Source organism: Chlamydotis macqueenii, chromosome 16 (assembly GCF_036417535.1).
Source record: "Chlamydotis macqueenii isolate bChlMac1 chromosome 16, bChlMac1.mat, whole genome shotgun sequence".
Classification (NCBI taxonomy): Eukaryota; Metazoa; Chordata; class Aves; order Otidiformes; family Otididae; genus Chlamydotis; species Chlamydotis macqueenii.
The window spans coordinates 14410515-14429216 of record NC_141571.1 but is presented as its reverse complement, the minus strand read 5'-3'; the positions used below and the strand labels follow the sequence as shown (position 1 = coordinate 14429216).

The following is an 18702-nucleotide window of genomic DNA, read 5'->3' as shown; positions in this document are numbered from 1 at the left end:
CCCTGAGGGTGACGCGGGCCTGTGGTGGTTTGTGAGCCCACTGCAGCAGGAGCAAGCCACCCGTGAGCCCGGTCAGAGCGCATCTGCTCCTGTGGGTACATTTCGTTCATTTGCTAATTTTCTTTATTCTGTTTCTTTTTCCCTTTCCTCCACCCCACCTTTCCCACCCTGTTTTTTTCTCTTATCCCTTTGGTTTTCTTTGGTGAAAACACTTGAAAAGCACGCAAACGCAAACGTACGGTGCCTCCAGGTATGAAGTGCATGCAGCTCTGAAACTGTGTGTTATGTCACTCGTTGTTCTTTGTTTGGGACTGTAACATGCAAAGCCTTTAATTTGCAAAAAAAAAAAAAAGAACAAAAAAGAATACTCTGAAGATCAGTTTTTCAAAGGAACGAGTGAAAGCCCAAACCAGGCTCCCCGCCCTGCTGCCCACAGCCTAACGCCGTGCACCCTCCATGTACGTTTTAGCTATTGGTACACACAAGTGTTGGGAAGCTCTCTGCCAAAATGACAATTTAAGGAAGGAGAATGAGAGTGCTTGATAAGCTTCCTTTTGTAAGGATGATTTCTTGATGGTCTTTCCAACCTCCTCCAATTCATACCATGCTTAACAAGAAGACCTCCCCGTTCACACTTCCATTTTCCCTCTGCCATCACCCCTGCGTGTTCCCCTTTCTCCAGCTCTATTCCCATCCCTCATTGTACCATTTATCTCACTTCATGCTGTAGGAGATATTCCCACCAATTTTGCTGGATTTGCTGGTGTGGTGGCACTTGGAGATGCGTCAGTGGTAGCACAGAGTGAAGTCGCAGCAGTGGCCGTGCCGGCTTTTGAGGACAACGTCTGGAGGAGAGAGTGATCTGGAATGCTAAGTCGCACTGATCGTTCAGAATTTCCCCTAGTAATATAATCTGATTTTTGGGCAAGGGATGTTCCACCTCAGTGTGACTTTTCCATTTCAGTTTTTTCTTCCCAGACTGACCTAGAGCCAAGCAGTTATTAGCCCCAGTTGTTCAATCTAGGACATAGCCTTTTGGGATTAATCCAAAGGAAAAGACCTCTAGATGGCTGGGTAAGATTTATTATAAATAATATTATCTCAGGTTCTGCAGAAAAGACCAGATTTTCATATCACAGGCATATTTTATGAGGTTGACATCTGAAGGTGTAGTCAAGTCAATATTTTAAGATGGGGAGTAAATGGCTTGCATTTTTTCAAGACTGTGGGCCAAGCTCTGTTCTTGGAGCCGTTTAAATCCTCACTAGGGCATTAATGCCGTTAAAGCTGATGTGATTTACTGCCCGATTTCCAAAGCTGGTTCCAGTTTTCACAGATGCAAGTTTTACAGCCTTAGTAAATCACAGTTACCACTTTGTGTGGTTAATTTGCAGCAAATTGCATCAATGAATTGCAAATAGAATATTATGGATGTATTTTCCTGTTGTCCTGCACAACAGACTGTTTTGAGAATCAGACATTTTCCTGCTGCTGTGGGTGAAATAAGAATGTGCTGCTTCCATCTCATTTCTTATAATAAAATATTTTATTATAAGTTTCATAAATGTTCTCAGTTATGAAAAATAGCTTAGGCTGGAGACATAGAATCATGGTTAGGGTAATAATTAGGAACTCCAGCACAGCATGGAGACTCATTTAAGTCCCCATCCCATTCCAGCACCCATCTCCTTGTCACCTTCTTCCTAATCCTTCGTACTGAGGCTGTTCAAAAAAATCATCATTGCCTCCGCGTGCGTGTCGTGGTGTGTGTTTGTGTTTGCTCCCACCCACTGTTGCGTACTGCTGCCCTCCTCGTGTTGTGGGGTTTTGATGGCGTCCTGGCCGAAGGCATGATATCCCCTCTGTCCCGAAGTGCTTGAACCTTTTCTGTGCTACCAGGCATAGCAAATTGGCCTTCCCGTTGGATGGGGGGAGCCATCCCCCAGAGCTAGCGTGGTGTTTCTCTGTGTTGTACTGGGAGGGGTGATGGGAAGCAACTGTAGGTGCCGCTGAGTCCCCTGCAGCAGCCGGCGATCCGGGAGTGTTGCTGTGGTGGGTGGCATGAGCTGTGTGTGTTCTCCTGGCGTGCGGATCTTCACCTAGCTCCCCTTTAACCGCTTCCCTGGCTAACAAGTGACACGTGGACCAGGAGAAGAGAGAGAAAATGTGAGATGCCCCAGCCGGAGGTCCTTTCTCTGCGTCTCTGGAGGACAGAGGCACTTGCGTCCCCCAGGCACACGCAGCAGTGCAGGGTGCCCTGCATCCAGTATTTGATAGCAAAGCTCAGTTAAAGCGCTGTGCAGAGCCTGGCCTGGCCTTTGCTTTGACGTCCTGGTCAATCAGTGCAATGCACTTGCTGTTCGCCAATCTGCTCTTGTAATGACCAGTTAGGCTGAGCCTTCAGTTCAGATTAAATTTTGGGTCGAATACATGGGTGAGTTTACACCCATTTTTAATCATTGTTTCAGTAAAACATTGGTTTTTCTACCACGCATCTACCACCCTGCCACAGAAATGGTGAATTTCTGTGTGTGCTTGTGTGTCTTTACCTTTGCGGGGAAACATCTGTGGTGGCCCAAGAGATTGGCATCTTCGGCATGGCGTAGACCTTGTGTCGCAGGCTGGTGCAAAGGAAGGAGCTCCTTTTGGGATCCTGAATCCCTCAATCTAGTGAGCTAATGAGCTTCTCTGCTCTGAGACTTGCATCAGTGGGAGCCCTGGGTTTGTGGAGAAAGTGGGGCTGTTGTCCTGCGTTTTGCTGGGTGTGGACCTCCCTGAGAAACTAACTCACCAAGGAACAGTCGTGCACTCTTCGCTAACTGCTAAGTACACTTTGTGCTTGATTTTATGCACTGCCTTCTCCCATCTTGGACCCACTCTGCAAACCCTGCGGTGGGGTTGAAGGGAGGTGACAGCCCAGCACTCGTGCTCTCCTCCACTGCACCAAGACCAGCTTCTTCATGATGTCTTGAGTGAACAGGATCATTAATTCATCAGGTCAGGATGTGCTCTTCTCTGGATGCAAGCGAACAGAGCTGGACTGGGGAGCTGAGCCAAAATTTTCAGTCCGGTTCTTATTCTTTTCTCCGTACTTGGGATTGGAAAATTTTCTGATTGCCTCGATCTTGTGAACACAGAGGCTTTTCCAGTTGGTTTTGGATTTTTTTTTTTTTTTTCCCAATTAGAGGAAACGGTGAAACTTATTGGTCTCATAATGGCTGAAAATTCGTGGGCATAAATCTTTCTGCTTTTTTTTTTTTTTTTTTTTACAGTAAGCAACAGCCCCGTTTCTTACAGCGCCTCAGCTGAGACCAGTTTTTTAGGGAAGCGCAAGCACTTGCACCCCATTCCTTCCAGTCCTTATTTGCAATTCTGGGACAGTTTGGGTAGGTCCTTCTTGTTTTCATGGAAACCTCCATGGCTCATTTTCCTGGAAAGCCATAAGTGTGTGCTGCCTTGGGGTTGTGGCTGGGCTGTTCCAGCAGCCCCTTGTCCTCCCCTTCATCCCTGCAATGATCCATCGTCCCGCTTGCTTGTCACAACTGTGACCAGAGACGGTGGCTGTGCTGACTTCACGCCCTCTGGGCACGGCGATGGCGTGTGGCACCTCGACAGTTTGACAAGGGAATGCTTGGTGGCCCAGAAAAGTTAGCAGCAAGCTGTGGGATGAGCCCTCTTGGCCTTGACCCCCAGTGCAGCTCTTAAGTAGAGATTGCTCTTCCCAGCCCCATTCTCCATCCTTCCCCTGACACCCCCGGCTCACATCTCTCTTGGTTGAAAACCTGACTGTGAATATTAGCATTAGGTGTTTGTAGAGCAAGTCCCGGTCTCCCAGGGTCTGAGTGAAGAAAGCCAAAGTGGATGTGGGAGCTAGTTCAGTGGCTTTTAGCACAAAGGCAGGGTAGACAACAGGGTCTTTGTTTGTTGGGTTGTTTTTTTTTTTTTTAATTTTTAACCAAGATGCCCATTGTCAGGTTCTTTTTCTTCCTGAGAAAGGAAGGAAACCCATGGTTCCTTCCTGATCCAGATGGCAATGACACATGATTTTGCCTCATTTTGGGGCAAAACCTAACACAGACAGTAGGGAACGGGCTACACGTGTCCCCATAGCTGTTTCTCCCGGGATGCTCCTGGCCTCGCGTCCCTGTTTTCTCTGCCTTATAAGCTGCTCCCTGCCAAGCTGCTCAGAAACCCTGGCAGCCGCTTGTTTTTCAGGAGGTTCAAAATCCGGTGGTGCAGACCAGTTTCTCTCTCTCTCTTGCTGTTGCTCTCGGTCTCTTCCCCCAACCCTCCTCCTTAGGACACTGTTGGAAGTAGCAGCCGAACCCCTCTCCATCCTTCCCGAGCTGTGCCCCAGTTGCAGTCGGTGGCACCAAGCTGGTTCTGGTTGGAAGGATGGGGCAGTGGGTGAAGTTTCCAGGGCAGGAGGCTCTGAAATCAGCTCTGCCTGAGTACTAATGGTCTTCATTTTCTCCCTCCAGACTCATCCCTCCTCTGAATCAGCTGGAGCTCCTGAGGAACCTGAAGAGCAAATCAGGACTGACATTCAGGTTAGCAGCAGAGTTAAGAGAGCTTGAAAAACACACACTTTGCAACCTTTTTCTTTTCTTTTTTTTTTTTTAATTATTTTTCCTTCCTGCCTTTTGCATATGGATAGCCTTGAAGATGTGAGAGATTTTGGCAGCTGGTCCCCCGTGGGTGGTTCAGTGACCTCCTCCTCATCTTTCTCCCGTGCTGTACACTCATTTCTTCAGCCTAACTTGGCTCTGGAGTAATGTTACAATGCTTGGCTGAAAATGCAAAGTCATGTTTTCAAAGGGTCCGATCAAGGTAGTGTTCCCAGTTTTCCTCTGACCTTTCTGCTCTTCACCACCCCCAGAGCAGACTCAGCCCCACGACGTGTTGGTTAATTCCCATTCCCTTCAGCCTCTCCTCAGAGCAGGCAAGGTTGTAGCGGTGAGAAATTTTTGCTAAATTTGCGGTGGCGAGGTGTACAGGATTGCCCCAGAAAGCCAGGAGCCCTGCAGCTGAACCGTGTGCTCAGGAGGGGTAGTTCTTGGGTTTTTTAGCAGGCGAGGTTGCCCCGTTTGGTGAACTGGGAGTGTGCAGACGCCAGCAGGGATGGAGAGATGCTGGCCGTGCTGGTGGCTGTGGGACCAGTCTGGGAGGCATAGGGTGGGACTTGCCCTGGGCCGTGTGTCTCTCCAGAGAGCAGGGATGTGTAGCCCCATAGGTCAGATGGCAAATTTTAAACGCGAGTACTTGAGCTAGTGACTGAGGCTGGCCTTCCAGGCTTGTCTGAGCAAGAAGCAGGAAGTCTCAAGTTTTTAAGGAAGTTTTTAAGTCTCTCCAGGCTGCTCCCTTGAGCCTAAGGCGGAAGGGTCGGGGTCTGTGCCCATCCTGATGGCTCAGCTGGTGCGGCATCACGCTCGGAGGGAATCGAGCTCCTCCTGTCCTGCCCAGGTCTTCTCGCAGTCTGGTTCATCCCTCAGACTGTCTGCTGTTAGGAGAGGCAGACCCTTAGCTGATGAGAAGCACAGTCTGCTCCTCCTTCTGTGGGGCTGCAGGAACAAGGCTGCTTCAGGACCCAAATTCAATGCATTTCCCAGCGTGAAGCAGCTGTGGGTCAGAACAGTTGAAGGCAGAGCAGGTTTTCCTCATTGCTGGAGGTAGGTGCCACCAAGATGCCTGGTCAGTGAAGATGAGATTTTTTTTTTTTTTTTCAGTCTGGCCTTGGCTTGGCTTGCAGTGTTGTGCCGACCCTTTTGCGAGTGTTCAGCTCACTTTGTTCTCGGTGTCAACGATTTTTCAGGGCAATCAAGCGGTTTGGCATCTCAGTAGGAAACTGCATACAAAAACTGGGGCTCCCGGTTCCCTCCATGTAACCTTTGCCAACTAGTTTGGGAAGTAGCTGCCAAAGGTTTTGGAGGCAGAAGCCCCACCTGGGGTGTTAGGGTGTCAGGGAAGGGGTCTGTACCCCTCCTCACCAGTGTCCCCACCCAGCACCATGCGTTAGCGCTGCAGCGTGAAGCCATGCATCCAGTTTGCTGCCATCAGCTCTGTCCCAGTGGCCAGAAAAATCAAACACACCAGGGCGACGGGAGCCGATCAAACCCTTCCCGATGTGCAGCAGCAGCTCGGGGAGCTGCGTTTTCAGACGAAGGGGGCCGTCCCCTGAGCCCACAGAAGTCCTCCTGTGCTCACGTAAATCACACGGCCGTCAGGTGTCTCAGTCCTGCGTAGGCACAGGGATGGGTTGGGATAAACTTCAACCCTGTGCGTTATATGTGTCTTCTCTGAGGTTGTGTGAGTCTCCAGTGATCTGTCCGGGCCAGAAACTCCAGGAATTAAGTGCTCCTTTCCCTTTCTTCTGTCCACAACTTCCACTCGGTTGTATTGTTTGGTATTGTCCTTTCATTATGTTTTAACAGTGAAGCAGCAACATCTTTTGCCACCTGACACCATGCTAATGTACTATTGCTTCTGTTTAAAGGAAAGAGCAGCAGCCCGAGCCATCGCCAAGGTCTGTATCACCGCCAACACGCCATTCCCATGCATTCCCTGTAGATTTCTCTGTACGTGTGTGCGTGTGTGTACCATGTCGTGGTGCCATCCAGGGAAGCATTCTAGGGATTGACGTGCTTTTTCTGTGCTGTGGCCGTCCGATGTATCTACGTGTATGCTGGACCTTAAATCATACCTTCCTTCCAGTCTGCCTCGGGCTGTAGCTGCGAGGGTAGCGAGGCTGTGGGGGTAGAGAGTGGTGGGCAGCACCGGCAGAGCTGGCAGACACTTCTCCGGGGTGACGGCAGGGCTTTGGTTTATGCTGCTTTTTTTTTTTTTCCCTTTTGTTGCTGGAGTCATAGCTGGAAGAGCATTAACGCAGGCTCAATGAGTGCCGATGGGTAGGTGATGCTTTGCCTACGTCTCCGTCATCCCAATGCCGTGCCCGGTGGGGGTGACATGGGAACGCGAAGCCATCACTGTGTCACTGAGTTAGCAACTTCTCCTGAGCTCCCCTCGCTGCAGGGTACCGCACAGGGCTGCGCGGACCTGCTGCTACCCGGGATGTAGGAGGGCTCTCCGACACAGCACGAGGCTGCATGGCAGAGACACCCTTTCTCCACCCCGTTCCCTTTGGCCTCCCAACTTCTGGATGAGGTTCCCTGCTCCGTCCTTCTCTCCATGCCTCGAACCCACTGTGCAGAGCGTGCTCGGCCGGGCACTCTCTGGGACGTGGCGAGCACCTTCCAAAGCCAGCTGTAAACTCACCTACGGGAGAGCTTTTCTCTGTTCACATGTCCCAGGGAAAGCAACAGGGCTGGAATCTGGGATACTTTCAGGATACTTTTCATCCTCTTAGAAATATTTAATTCTGGGATTTTTTTTCCCTGTATTTTCTCATTTCTTTAAATAAGTAATTCTGGGACTGCATCTCATGTTTTTTTCTTGGGAGGCAAGCTGCAAAACTGATGATCTGTGGAGATCATCTGCTTGGCTTTCAGATCTTCCATCTCATGTCTCAAAACATAGCTCACAGCCTAAATATTGTAAACACTGAATACATTTTCCAGAAGTATAACTAGAGCCTGGCATTTCGCAGATGTAATTCTCTGCTGTGCCTTCTGGCTTATAAGAGATCAGAAACTAATTTTTCCCTGGCATAAAATCCAACCAAAGATATCTGGGCAGGTATGGTGCTGACTAAAGTGAGGAAAATTTCATCCTTCCTTTTCTTCCCTTTACTCTTTTTTTTTTTTTTCTGTCTTTCATTTGAGCTTTTCTTTGCAACAGAACCCCGTAGCACTCCATCCCCTTTCCTGCCAAATAGACTGAATCACCAAGATCATGTTTCAACTATCCAGATATTTATTTTTTTTTCTACTTGGGACCTCAGCCTGTCTAGCAAGAGTGAAGACAACCTTCATCCAGCTTTATGAAAGCAGGGAGTGTTACGTGGGAAGTGCCGCTTGGGAGCGGACCAAGGCTGGACTCTTGGCCCTCCACCCATGGCATCAGAAGGGTCAACACTGCATCCCAGAGCCTGGCTGCTCCACTGCCCTGTCTCAGCCGGTGGGATACACTGGATGCATCAAAGGGTAAATCCACATTTCTCACCAGCTTATGACTGCGTAATGAGACAAAAATCTCTGTACAACCCAATCAGCTCCATAGCCGAGGAAATCTGAGGAAATCTCTCGTAGAGTCACATCAGCCAGGATCCCTGCAATCACAGGCACTATTCTTATTTCTGAGGCAGCAGTCTTATTTCTTATTGTCAAATCTCAGTCCTGTCTTGCAGGGTTCATTTTCACCAGTTAGAACACTAGGTTGGATATAATATTTCTTCATAGAGGTTGCAGGTTTTTCCGTCTTCGTTTTCTGCCTTGCTTTCTTAATCTTACGTCACAGAAAGAAGCAAAAATAGCCTTTCACTGACTTTTTTTTTCCAGAGTATTTTTTACTATGATAGCTCCTTCATCGGGGTCATTTCCAAATACTGCTTTCCTGCTCCTGTAGTGTGTCTGTCTCTTGTGACCCTGATGGGTTTTGTTGCCCTCGGTTGTGAGATGCTAAACCTGAACCCAGGAGTGCTTAAGCTGAGGCTCTGCAGCTGCCGTGTATATGGCGTTAGAGTACTTTCCAAATGGTTTTGTTCCACTGCCAGAGCAGAATCGAAGCTCTTTCCTTCTCTGTTTTGTTAGGGCAAAATAAATTCTACCTGCTCCCACTGCCCTTTTCCGTCTGACAATGTCTCAGACCTCAGGAAGGAATTTTACACTGTAGTCCCTATATTCCAGGGGCCCCAAATCACCTGTTTTCCCAAATAAAAGTTTCTAGATTTTTACATTCACATCCCAAATCTCCCACCCACTTTAATTTCCAGCAGCTTCCCAGTGATGCTCAGTGTGTCATCCTGCCCTCAGGAGGGAAAGCCCGTCCTGTTTTTCAGCCCACCCGGCAGTTAGTCATCCTGCCAGGGTCTGTCACCAATGACTGTTTCCCTTAGGAAACTCCTCGGGATATATCTTCTCTCATAGCAGACCCCAGCACCACACTTTTACTGCTTCAGCTGGTAAAGGATTTGCCACTTTCCGTTTCCGTCGGTGCTGGGAAATATGTAGTCTCTCATCCGGAGATACCTGGATCTTCCTCCTGTTGTAGTTGTCTGTAGAGTGGCTGATTTCTTCTTTCCCCCTTTCCATAACCGATACACCACCAAGTCCTTACAGCAAACAGCACAGAAACAGCTTTTTCTCTATTTTTTCCATCTTAATATATTTTAAGTTAGAGAAGGGATGCTGGCACAGCTTGTGGGAACGTGCTGTGCGAGTCAAGCATCGCCTTGCAAGGTCAGGGAGCATCCCAAACGCCCCGCCAGTGCAAGGGGCAGCTGTAGGGGTCCTGCTTGTGCCCCAGGGGCGATGCTGCCCTCTGACTCCGGTGCTGCAGTAGCTGTGCTGATTTCTGCCGAGACAGCACTCGGAGAGCTGCTGCCTGGGGTGGGAGGACATGAAGAGACGATGGGGTTAGGGTGGTGGAGGCTCGAGGTTACCTGGGGTTACTTGGGTGGCTTTTGATTTGGTCTTGGCATAAAATGGGACAGCTGATCTGAGAGATAGATTAGGTCCTTTCTCTATCGCTTCTGGTCTGTTTTCCGCTGCGAGCTTGTCTCCATCCATCTATGGCCCAGTGCCGGGAAGCTGCGCGGGAGGACAGGAGCTTACTTCCCCGTGACGTGAAGCCCAGGCTGTGATGAGCAGAAAAGATGCTGACCTTTTTCTACATGCTATGTACCTCTTCCCCATTTTAATTTTCCTCCTTTTTTTTTTTTTTTTTTTTTTTTGTAAAAAAACTACTTACAGATCCTTCTCCGTCCCCCATTGCTTTGGGCACTGTGTCTGCCCTACCATCTGCCTTGGCCAGGAGAAGTGGCCGCCTGCCCTTCCCTGGGCTGGCCGCTGCCGCAGCGGCAGTTAGTGTCCATCACGCCTCCGAGAGCACGCTGCTCTTGCGCGGGGTCCAAATCTGAGTCCCCTTTGCCTCGTAACACCAGGGAAGGAGGGCTGTGAGGTGGTGGGGCTTTTCTCACCCCTTGTGCTGCAGAAAGCCAACAAATCAGAGTGATAACAGGGTTTGATTACTCCTGTGTTAATCAGTCTGGAAATTTGCTGTGGCATCTCATCTCTTTTCATTTTTTTTTTTCTGATTGTAATTGCAAAAAGACAAGCGTATGGTTAGCCAGGGCGGTGGAGGCTCCTCTATGAAATATGTGCTTCAGATGCTCTTTGACAGATGGTTTGATCAACATCTGAAGGCACCTGTGACCACATTTGTTTGTCTTGTATTTTCCAAAATACGATTGGGTGGAAAGCTAAAAATGAATGAATCAATGATCATAATAATACATTAATATTAGAGAAAAATAAAAGTTCCAGGGAACTGGGAAGCTAAAACTCAAGATTACTTTGTCCAGCATGAGTTCAGTCCTGCCTGTGGATAATATTGAGGAACCTCTTTGGAAGGTTGTCCTCAGCTGTGGTTTGTCCTTGACCCTAATGAGGCAAGCAAGACCTGGGCCATTATATTGAGTGGATGCGGGACTGGGCCACCTTGTAATGTGTATGTATATCTGTGCGTATATCTCTATATCAGTGTGTGTATGTGTCTGTCTGAGATGCACACTACGTTAATCTCTCTGTTTAGGGGTGTGATTAAGGCTTTTGTACGCACTGGAGGATGCCTTTGGTTGACTCAGTGGGCCCCTGCTCATCCAGCCTAGGGTGTCCGAGGTGTCACTAACCGCTACGGCCCGTGGGAAACGATGTCAATCACAGGAGCCCGATGGGCTGTGTTAGCCTGGGTTGGCGTTTGACCTTCTAACTGATTAAACTGGTGTCAGAGACTCATGCTGGGACTGACAGTAATCTGGAAATAATCAGTTGCCTTTAGGGGAGCAGATTATTTGCACAGAAGGGGCTGCATCTTTCCATGGGGACTGCGGAGGAGACTAAGAGGAGCGTAACCCACCTGTCTCCCTGAGGCTCTGCATGCTAAATATCCCACTCCCACGCCGCGATGCTCAGACCCCAGCTCCAGAACAGCCCCGGTAGCACCACCGGTCCCCGGGGCTCCCTGGGGATGCGGGATCCCATTGCGGGCACCTGAGGAGTCCCCAGGATGCAGAGGGCAGTGTCGGCTGAGCTTGCACGGGATGCCGCAAAGCAGAAGGAATTCCTGGAAATTCCTTCTGTGTGTGCTCACGAGCTCCTCTGACTGCCGAGTTCAAGTATAAAACGAGGTTGGGTTTTTATGCCCTTCAACCTTTTCAGTCTGTCCATGAACTCTGCAAGCGATGCCCGCTGGTGGCCAGGTGGGATGATGGGGGCCACAGCATTACCCTTCCGCAGGTAGAGGGCTGCTCCATGGCGTGGAGGACCCTGGTCGTGGTGGCGATCTCCTGGCAGGGCAGTGCCTGAGCGGCGACTTGGGATGGGCTCACAGGAGCTGTGGTGGTGCCTCAGCAAAGCCAGTAACTCCCCCAACATGGTAGGGCCCATCTAAAAAGCATTATGAAAAACAGACGCGTGAACACAGATGTTCAAATCCCTTCCCATAATGAACTGCACCACGCCCCATTTTTATCTTTTTTTTTTTTTTAAATACCGGGGTTAATACAATGCTATTTCTTATATCAGAAGGGCAAATAATTCACCACTTAGCTGGCTCTCTTTGTGAGGTTTTTTTTTGTGTTTTTTTTTTTTTTAAAAAAAAAGGACATTTGAACCTTTTGGATGTTGTTGGACAAAATTAGTTAAAGTTTTGGCTGTCTGTGGCTTAGACAATTAAACAAAAATTGTATCTTTTTTTTATCTGTTTAGAGGAAGAAGAGAGTACTTCTCATTTACTATCCAGATAAAAAAAATCTTCCTGCAAGACTTAGTCAATTGTAGATGAACTGATGCCACCAATTCAATGCAGAATGCATTGCTTCTAACAGTGACATTTGTCGACCACAGTGAGACAAATTTCAGAAACCCTCTTGATTTTTTTTTTTTCCCTTAACGCTCAAACAGAAAAATCCTGTCATGAACCCGGCCCTCAAAACACCTGTCTTTTAAACCTAGAGTCAGTAATCAAAAGTTTCCTGTCTGGCATTTGCTTCCAGGTCTAATTTTTACTCTCCCCTCATTTCCAGTAAAAGCAAACCGTGCAGAGAGTCACTATGCGGATGCTGCTCAGGAAACTCTAGGTACCACGGGAAATGCGTCGCACGGAACTAATCAAAAGCTGCACGGCTCATTCTCCCTCTACCCTGCTACCACCCGTTCTGATCACTTCTCTGCTTAATAGAGGTACTAGATGAGTAAAAAAAGGTGAAAGAGCCTCCCCATTGCCTGCTCAGAAATTAGAGGCTTCCTTGTCTGCTAATGCAGAACACGTGAACCAAAGAGACGAGGATGGGGAATTTGGTCTGGGCTAGCAAGCCAGTATCTGCTCAGCAATGAAGGAGGCCAGGAACTGAAGTTTAACAAATGATGGAAAATTGGAAAAAAAAAAAAATTAAAATGTTTTAATTTTTTTTTTTTAAGAAAACCCCTTCCTTCCTGTTTCTTCATCCCTCCTCATGGTCCAGGGAATCCTTGCAAATTGAATTGCGCTGTAGAGCAATATCGAGTTAGTAGCATGAGAAATACCAGCTTCCTACCTCTGCTCAATCACCGTTCCTTTGGCTCTTTGAATACCACAAACTGACCTTTCCTAGTCCTGTGGCCTTTGGAAGCCACGACTTGCCTATCTAGCACCTCTACTACGCAGCTAGAGAAGGACTAATCTCAGCCTGTCCCACCAGACGTAGGGCATACGGGTTCCCTTTAGCGTTGACATTGGCATTGTGAATGGTTCTGTTTCTAGGTCCCGTGGGGAACAGATAGCTAGAGCAGAGGGGTTTGTATGAGTGGTGTTTTCATCTTTTTTATCAAATTGACAATTGTTAGGCGGCTTCAGAGAATTCCCAATGAGCATCCCTTAGTGCACCTATCTGATGGCCATCAGGGTACACAGATACATCTTATGCATAAATATGTCTACTTCCACGCCTGCACTGGAAGAGTCTCTTCCCCCACCCCAGACACTACTTCTCAGCAGCAAACATGCACCTTCTTGAATTACCAAAGCCCAGAGTTTGCATGCGGTGAATGCTGGCAGGTGAACCCCATCAGCTCTTCCCCCGCAGCCAGGCAGATGGAAAGCCCAGGAGTGGCAGGGCACTGAGCGATGCCGCATGTTTGTGAAATCGGATTTTTGCATGCTCTTTTTTGGAGTCCGTTTGAATTCTCAAAATCACCAGTCTCTGTCTCCCTCAGAAAGCCAACAAAATAAAGTCTAAAAAGTATATGTATCTCTGATTTTCTCCATTAATTGTTCCAACTTGTATCTTTTCTTTTATTGCTATTTTTTTCCCTGCTGGCTATTTCTATTGTGTGTACCAGAAGCTCAGAAGCAGTGTGGTAAATCCCATCTCTGAATGGGTAACAGAGAGGAAGGGGACATGATCTAGGTTTCGAAATGAGCAGTTCTCCATGGTAGGAAATCCCCCGTGTTTGGATAAACAGCCTGAATCTTTGAGTTAGTCTCCTGCTACGTATTTTGACGGTACTGTGACTACCTTTGAAGTTTATCCTTGAAAGAACTGGTTTAAATATTGGGTGGTCATCAGTTGCACAGACAGCATTTCAATACATTTCGAAATAGGAATGATTTGGTCAGTGGTCTAGCTGAAAAAGATACCATGACTTTTGGAGGGTCTCCATTTGCCAGGTGAGGTTGTTTATCCTTGGAGGCAGAGGAGTAATGCAAGCAGGGATGACTCTTCAGAGAAAGGCTCCTTTAAATTGCTTAACAGTGAGGTTGGTTTTGGCAGAGATTAAAACAAGCAGTGATATTTGTAATGCTGTCCTCTCACCTGTCTGTGTCCAGTTCTGTTTTCTGGAAAATCAGCCACTCTGATCTTAATGTCTTCCTTGCATGTCTTCCTAGGCATGAACTTTTAAAGCCAGTCTATATTTTTTTCTATTTTCTACCGAATTCCTTCCCACTGTGGTCCTCATTTCATCTCCCCCATCTTGAGTTCTGCAAGGGAAAGGGAGGATGAAACAAATTATTATCTCAAGATCTTCTTAATCCATTGGAGACCCCGAGAGGGAGGATTACAGACTGTGGTTCTTCCAATCAAAAAGGAGATTTGAACATTGGAGTAGCTACAAAGCATCTTTGTTACCCGCATCCATCCTGAATGTAGTGTTTTACACACAGTGCTTTAGTAAAAGTATAGGTTGACCTTGAAGGGACGTGAAGATAATTCAGATGTCTTGTTTTCCTGGACCCCTGGGCTACCTGCCTGCAATCCCCCACTGCACAGACTCTTAGGGGCAGATGCCAGCACTCTGATGCATTGAAGGCTGAGTGCTAAAAGCCTTCACCTAGGATGCATATAACGAAATAGCGGCAGATGATGAGGCAATCATGGAAAACTCAATGTAGGTAAATTAATAGAAAACTCCTTAGAAGCTGTGGTTTCTTAATGTACTAAACCAATGGTCTCTAGTCGATAAATGCAATGATGCGTGCGTTTTTAGACAGTAATGTAACTATACCAAGCCAGATTAGCGAGTCTATCATATTCTGCTTTATAAGAGACTTCCCTGGCGTCTACTTACGGAGATGAAGGCACCACAATAGACCCGGCAGTGGGAAGCAGCGGCACACACAGCAGTGAAGGAAAGGTGTTCGCAGAGCCCTGGGCTGGCCTGCGGGTCTGGGTGTAGAATATTTCCTGAAGTCTTGTTTAGGAATAAGCAGCCACCTGGCAGGTGCAGTCTGGCTGTTTTGCTTTGCTCCTGAAATGCAAAACAGCTGAGCTGGCACATAGCAAGAGGTTGCTGGAAGATGCAGGAAATGATGTGGTGTTCGGCATCAGTTTGGGAAAAACCGCTGTGTGTTAGGAAGAGAGGGGTGATGGTGTGACAGCAATACTGCAAAATACCAAAGGCTGAGGTTAGAGAGATGTGTCTGGCTCCAGCGTCCCTTCCCTCACCCAGGGCCCCGTGTTTGGCCAGGCTAAAGTCCTGGCTGTGGGGATGGTGCAACTCCGGTCTTTCCAGTTGTGCTTTCAGAGACTCCCTTCAACCCTTAGTTGTGGACAAGGAAGAGAAGAGGGGTTACTCACCACAACATTGATCATTGGCTGACCTTTTGTTTTCCTTATTCTTGGGTTGCTCTACTTCTAGAAACTCCATTCTCTGGGCTGAATTCACCTTTCCAATGGCTTTTCTGAAATCACGGGAGGCAAACCAGCCTTGAGCCTGGTTCTCTCTCGGTTTTTGCTCTAGTTATGGCAAATGTTGCACACACAGATGTATTTTCCTTTTCTTTGTGTCTCCAGTAATTGGTTCTGCCTCTTATTCACACCTGTGACCGGACCAGAGCCCGGTGATAGCCACAAAGGCTATTGTTCACTCCTGGCGCTCCTGCCTGGTTTTAACAAGCTGTTCTCACATGCCATGAACTCAGCACAAAATCTGGATTAAAAACCAGCCTTGTTTCCCAAGAGGAGACAGCCTCTTTCTCCTGGCCGTGGCTTTGCAGAAGAATGATCATTACTGGTTGAGTTCCTCTGCAGAGATGGATCTGGGTCCGCGATAGTCTAACTCAGTTTGGCTAACATTTGCTGCTTACAAAATGAAAGGAGAAAAAGAAGCAATTGCTCAAGCATAGTTTAAAATCAATGGCAAGAAATTACAGGTGATATTTTTTCTTGATTCAAAATTACTGCTAGCATAATGAGTCAACATTTTTTAGAAGTGCTGATTTTGGAATGAACCCCAAACCAGAGGCTTTAAACCAGAGATCAAACCCACAGCATCCTAAGGAGGCTGGTGGCAGCTCACTTGAAGGTTGGTTCTCAGAGCCTTTTATCTGCTGGGTGCTGGGCTGTTGGACGTAAATGAACCTGAATGTGAAGCCTACTAATGTGGTGAGCATCATTTTGTCAGCTGTGGGACCGTGGATCCGTCTTTACGTGTTTGTCCAGGGTTTTTTTGATTAGCAGCAGAGAAGAAATCAATTCAGTTTCTATCTTTGGTTAAATTCAAGTCAAAAGCTGGAAGTTCTGTAATCTTCCCTAAAGTCAGCCTGGAAATGTTATAATTTTGTTGTTCTTGTTGTTATTGAATATGTTTTTAATAGATGCCAGCTGAAAGGGTTATGAGCACCTAGGAACTAAAGCATGCCCTGTTAAGCTGTTCAGCATCCCATAATCTTTATCTCTGGTCACAAAGCCACAGTTTTCTTTCCCTTTCCCCTGGAAAGAGCGGGGCACCTGCCCCGTGCTCACGCCGCTCTTAGCTGTCACGATTGCGAGCTTCGGTTCACATTGTCGTGTGTGGCTGGGTTACCGCCTTCCTCGTGTTCACGTCACCGACGCGCACGCTTTCCACTGAGCTGAGCCTCATTTACCATCTGCTTGAGTGACACCTAAATTCCACTCCTCTGAGACGCTCGGTGTCACTCTGCATGACTTTCTGGTCAAGTGAGAACATGATCTTGGATGAGCTGACAACATATGTCTCTATCCATGGCTGTATTTCTTTTGGAGTCTTTCCCAGCAGCTCCTGCAGACCCCAGCAGCATCCTCCTCTGCAGGGACTGTGCATGCGTGTGATTCCAGGTGTCATTTCCAATGAGCGAATTGCATGGCAGAAGGAGAAATTCAATTAATTGTTCATGTTGTCTGATGTTGTCTGTGTTAAAACAAAGAAGTTACATCAGGTGTTGGGTTTTTTTTCTGAGTAGTGAGTACTCGGGAACGAAATCCACCCAGATCTTAATTGTTCATCAGATTTCTAAGAGTTTTTTTTTAATGTGTAGAAGTGTGGTACCTCATGCTATCATATTCCTCACTGAGTTCAAGGCTTTCTTTTTTGCCTTTTGTCATTCTTGCAAACATTTGCAGCACGTTTATTGTGGGAACGGAAAAGAAAAGGCCCTGCTTTACTCGGTGACAGGCAGCTGCTTCGCGCTGATGAGGCACAGAGATTGCTTTGAATTCTGAATATTGGCGTGTTGCTGATTCGTTTACATATTTTTTTTTTTTAAAGTAGATAGTTCAAAGAATTAGTACTACTGAAATGCAGTAGATTTCAGGAATGTTCTTCTGTAAAATCAACTAAGATAAATTTTTAAAAATCCACTTGGCCTGTTTAGGATCAGATGACAAATCAAATTCCCATCTGGTTTCTAATCCAAGAAACACAGAATAAGAATCACTTTGAAATATTTGGCTCATTATGTACAATGATTTGGTAGCATTAGTGACTAAGCCTTCCATCCAGAAAGGTATTTAGGCAAGTACTTGTTCCTAGATCCCGTGTGGATTTGTGCCTCTGATCTGATTTTCAGCTACGCTGAGCATCTGTTGGTCCCCTGGCTTTCAGACAGGTCTGCAGGTGGGCAGCACCCTGGAAATGAAACCTCCAGTACTTACCTGTGCAGCTTCAGTGAATTAACAATGCATCATTAATTGGCTTAATTCAACCTTTTCTAACTTGGTCACAAACAAACTATATTTTCCGTCAGATATGTCTGTCAACTCGCAATTGTTTGCCCAGCCGGTGGCCGCGGATGACCCTGCTCTGCAGCCCGGGGGCTGCGCTTCTGTTCCCCGGGCGCTGGACCAGGGCAGCGGTGCCTCCCCGGCATCACACGCTGCACCTCCGAAAATGCTGCCTAAGCACTTTTCTCTCCCTGTAAACGTTTGACGTCTCGCAATGTGAAGTGACTTTGTAAAAAGAGCACCTTCTTGCTCAACGAATCCGCTCCCTGGGTATCTTCTAGTCACAACTTCTTCCTTTGCTAATAAAACCAAATGTCTGTTCCCATCATCACGGTATAGCTGGGGACAGGGGAGCTGCATTTTGCTTTCCTTCAAATATCAGTTGCTAAGTTTGGATTGGAGAACCTCATGCCAGTTTTGAAGGCAAAGGAGGACTCTTTGGCTCTGAGTTTTAAGATGGTGTTGCTGAGAGACAGAAAAAAAAAAAACAAAAACAAAACAGGTCTTCGGTTGGTGACCTGGAAATCTGATGTGGAAATCAGAATTTGTGCAACTTTCTTCCCATAAATTGAGTCAGAGCGTTTGCAGCGAAACAATAAGTGGCTACTGCCAACGTACAGAGTGTTGGGAATTACATCCATGGTTTTACTCAGTTTTTATTTGCCTATATATAAAGTATTAGCTACCTGTGCAAGTGCCTTGCACTGGTGGTCTGATTTCTATTAGAGTATTTTAATCATCAATTGCTACTCAGAAAATACCAAATTATCCAAAACTATTTGCAGTTTGGTTTCCCCGATGCTGTTTCTATAAAGTTTGCCCTTTAATAAAGATTCACAGACTCTTGGATTTGCAATTTTCATGTGAAAATTCATCATCTTCATTTGGGTGAAAGTTTTTAGTTGCAAATTTCAGAATTTGGAAAATAATTAAAGTGGGGCCAGCAGACTATTTCTCAGCGAGATCATCTTTGCTTCTGGAGTGATCTTCTTTTCAAACCATAATTACAGGGGTTTTTAAAAAAATGGGATTCTAATAGAAAATCAGCAATAAAATGCCACATTCTGACATTGTAAAATTTTGCTTTG

General features: G+C 47.0%; 1 protein-coding gene across 7 annotated transcripts in view; it reads left to right on the top strand.

Moving 5' to 3' along the window:
• The window catches only part of KCNQ2 (potassium voltage-gated channel subfamily Q member 2), a 63936-nt gene that overhangs the window by 33101 nt on the left and 12133 nt on the right, over positions 1-18702 (top strand). For 4 of the 7 annotated variants that reach the window (XM_086760476.1, XM_086760473.1, XM_086760472.1 and 1 more), the window contains exons 9-11: positions 221-250; positions 4482-4550; positions 6494-6523. In XM_086760476.1, coding sequence (XP_086616602.1) covers positions 221-250; positions 4482-4550; positions 6494-6523 — 129 coding nt within the window. Of the gene's footprint in view, positions 1-220; positions 251-4481; positions 4551-6493; positions 6524-12199; positions 12254-18702 lie in introns of all 7 variants that reach the window. The other 3 variants (XM_086760475.1, XM_086760474.1, XM_086760471.1) reach the window with 2 other exon arrangements.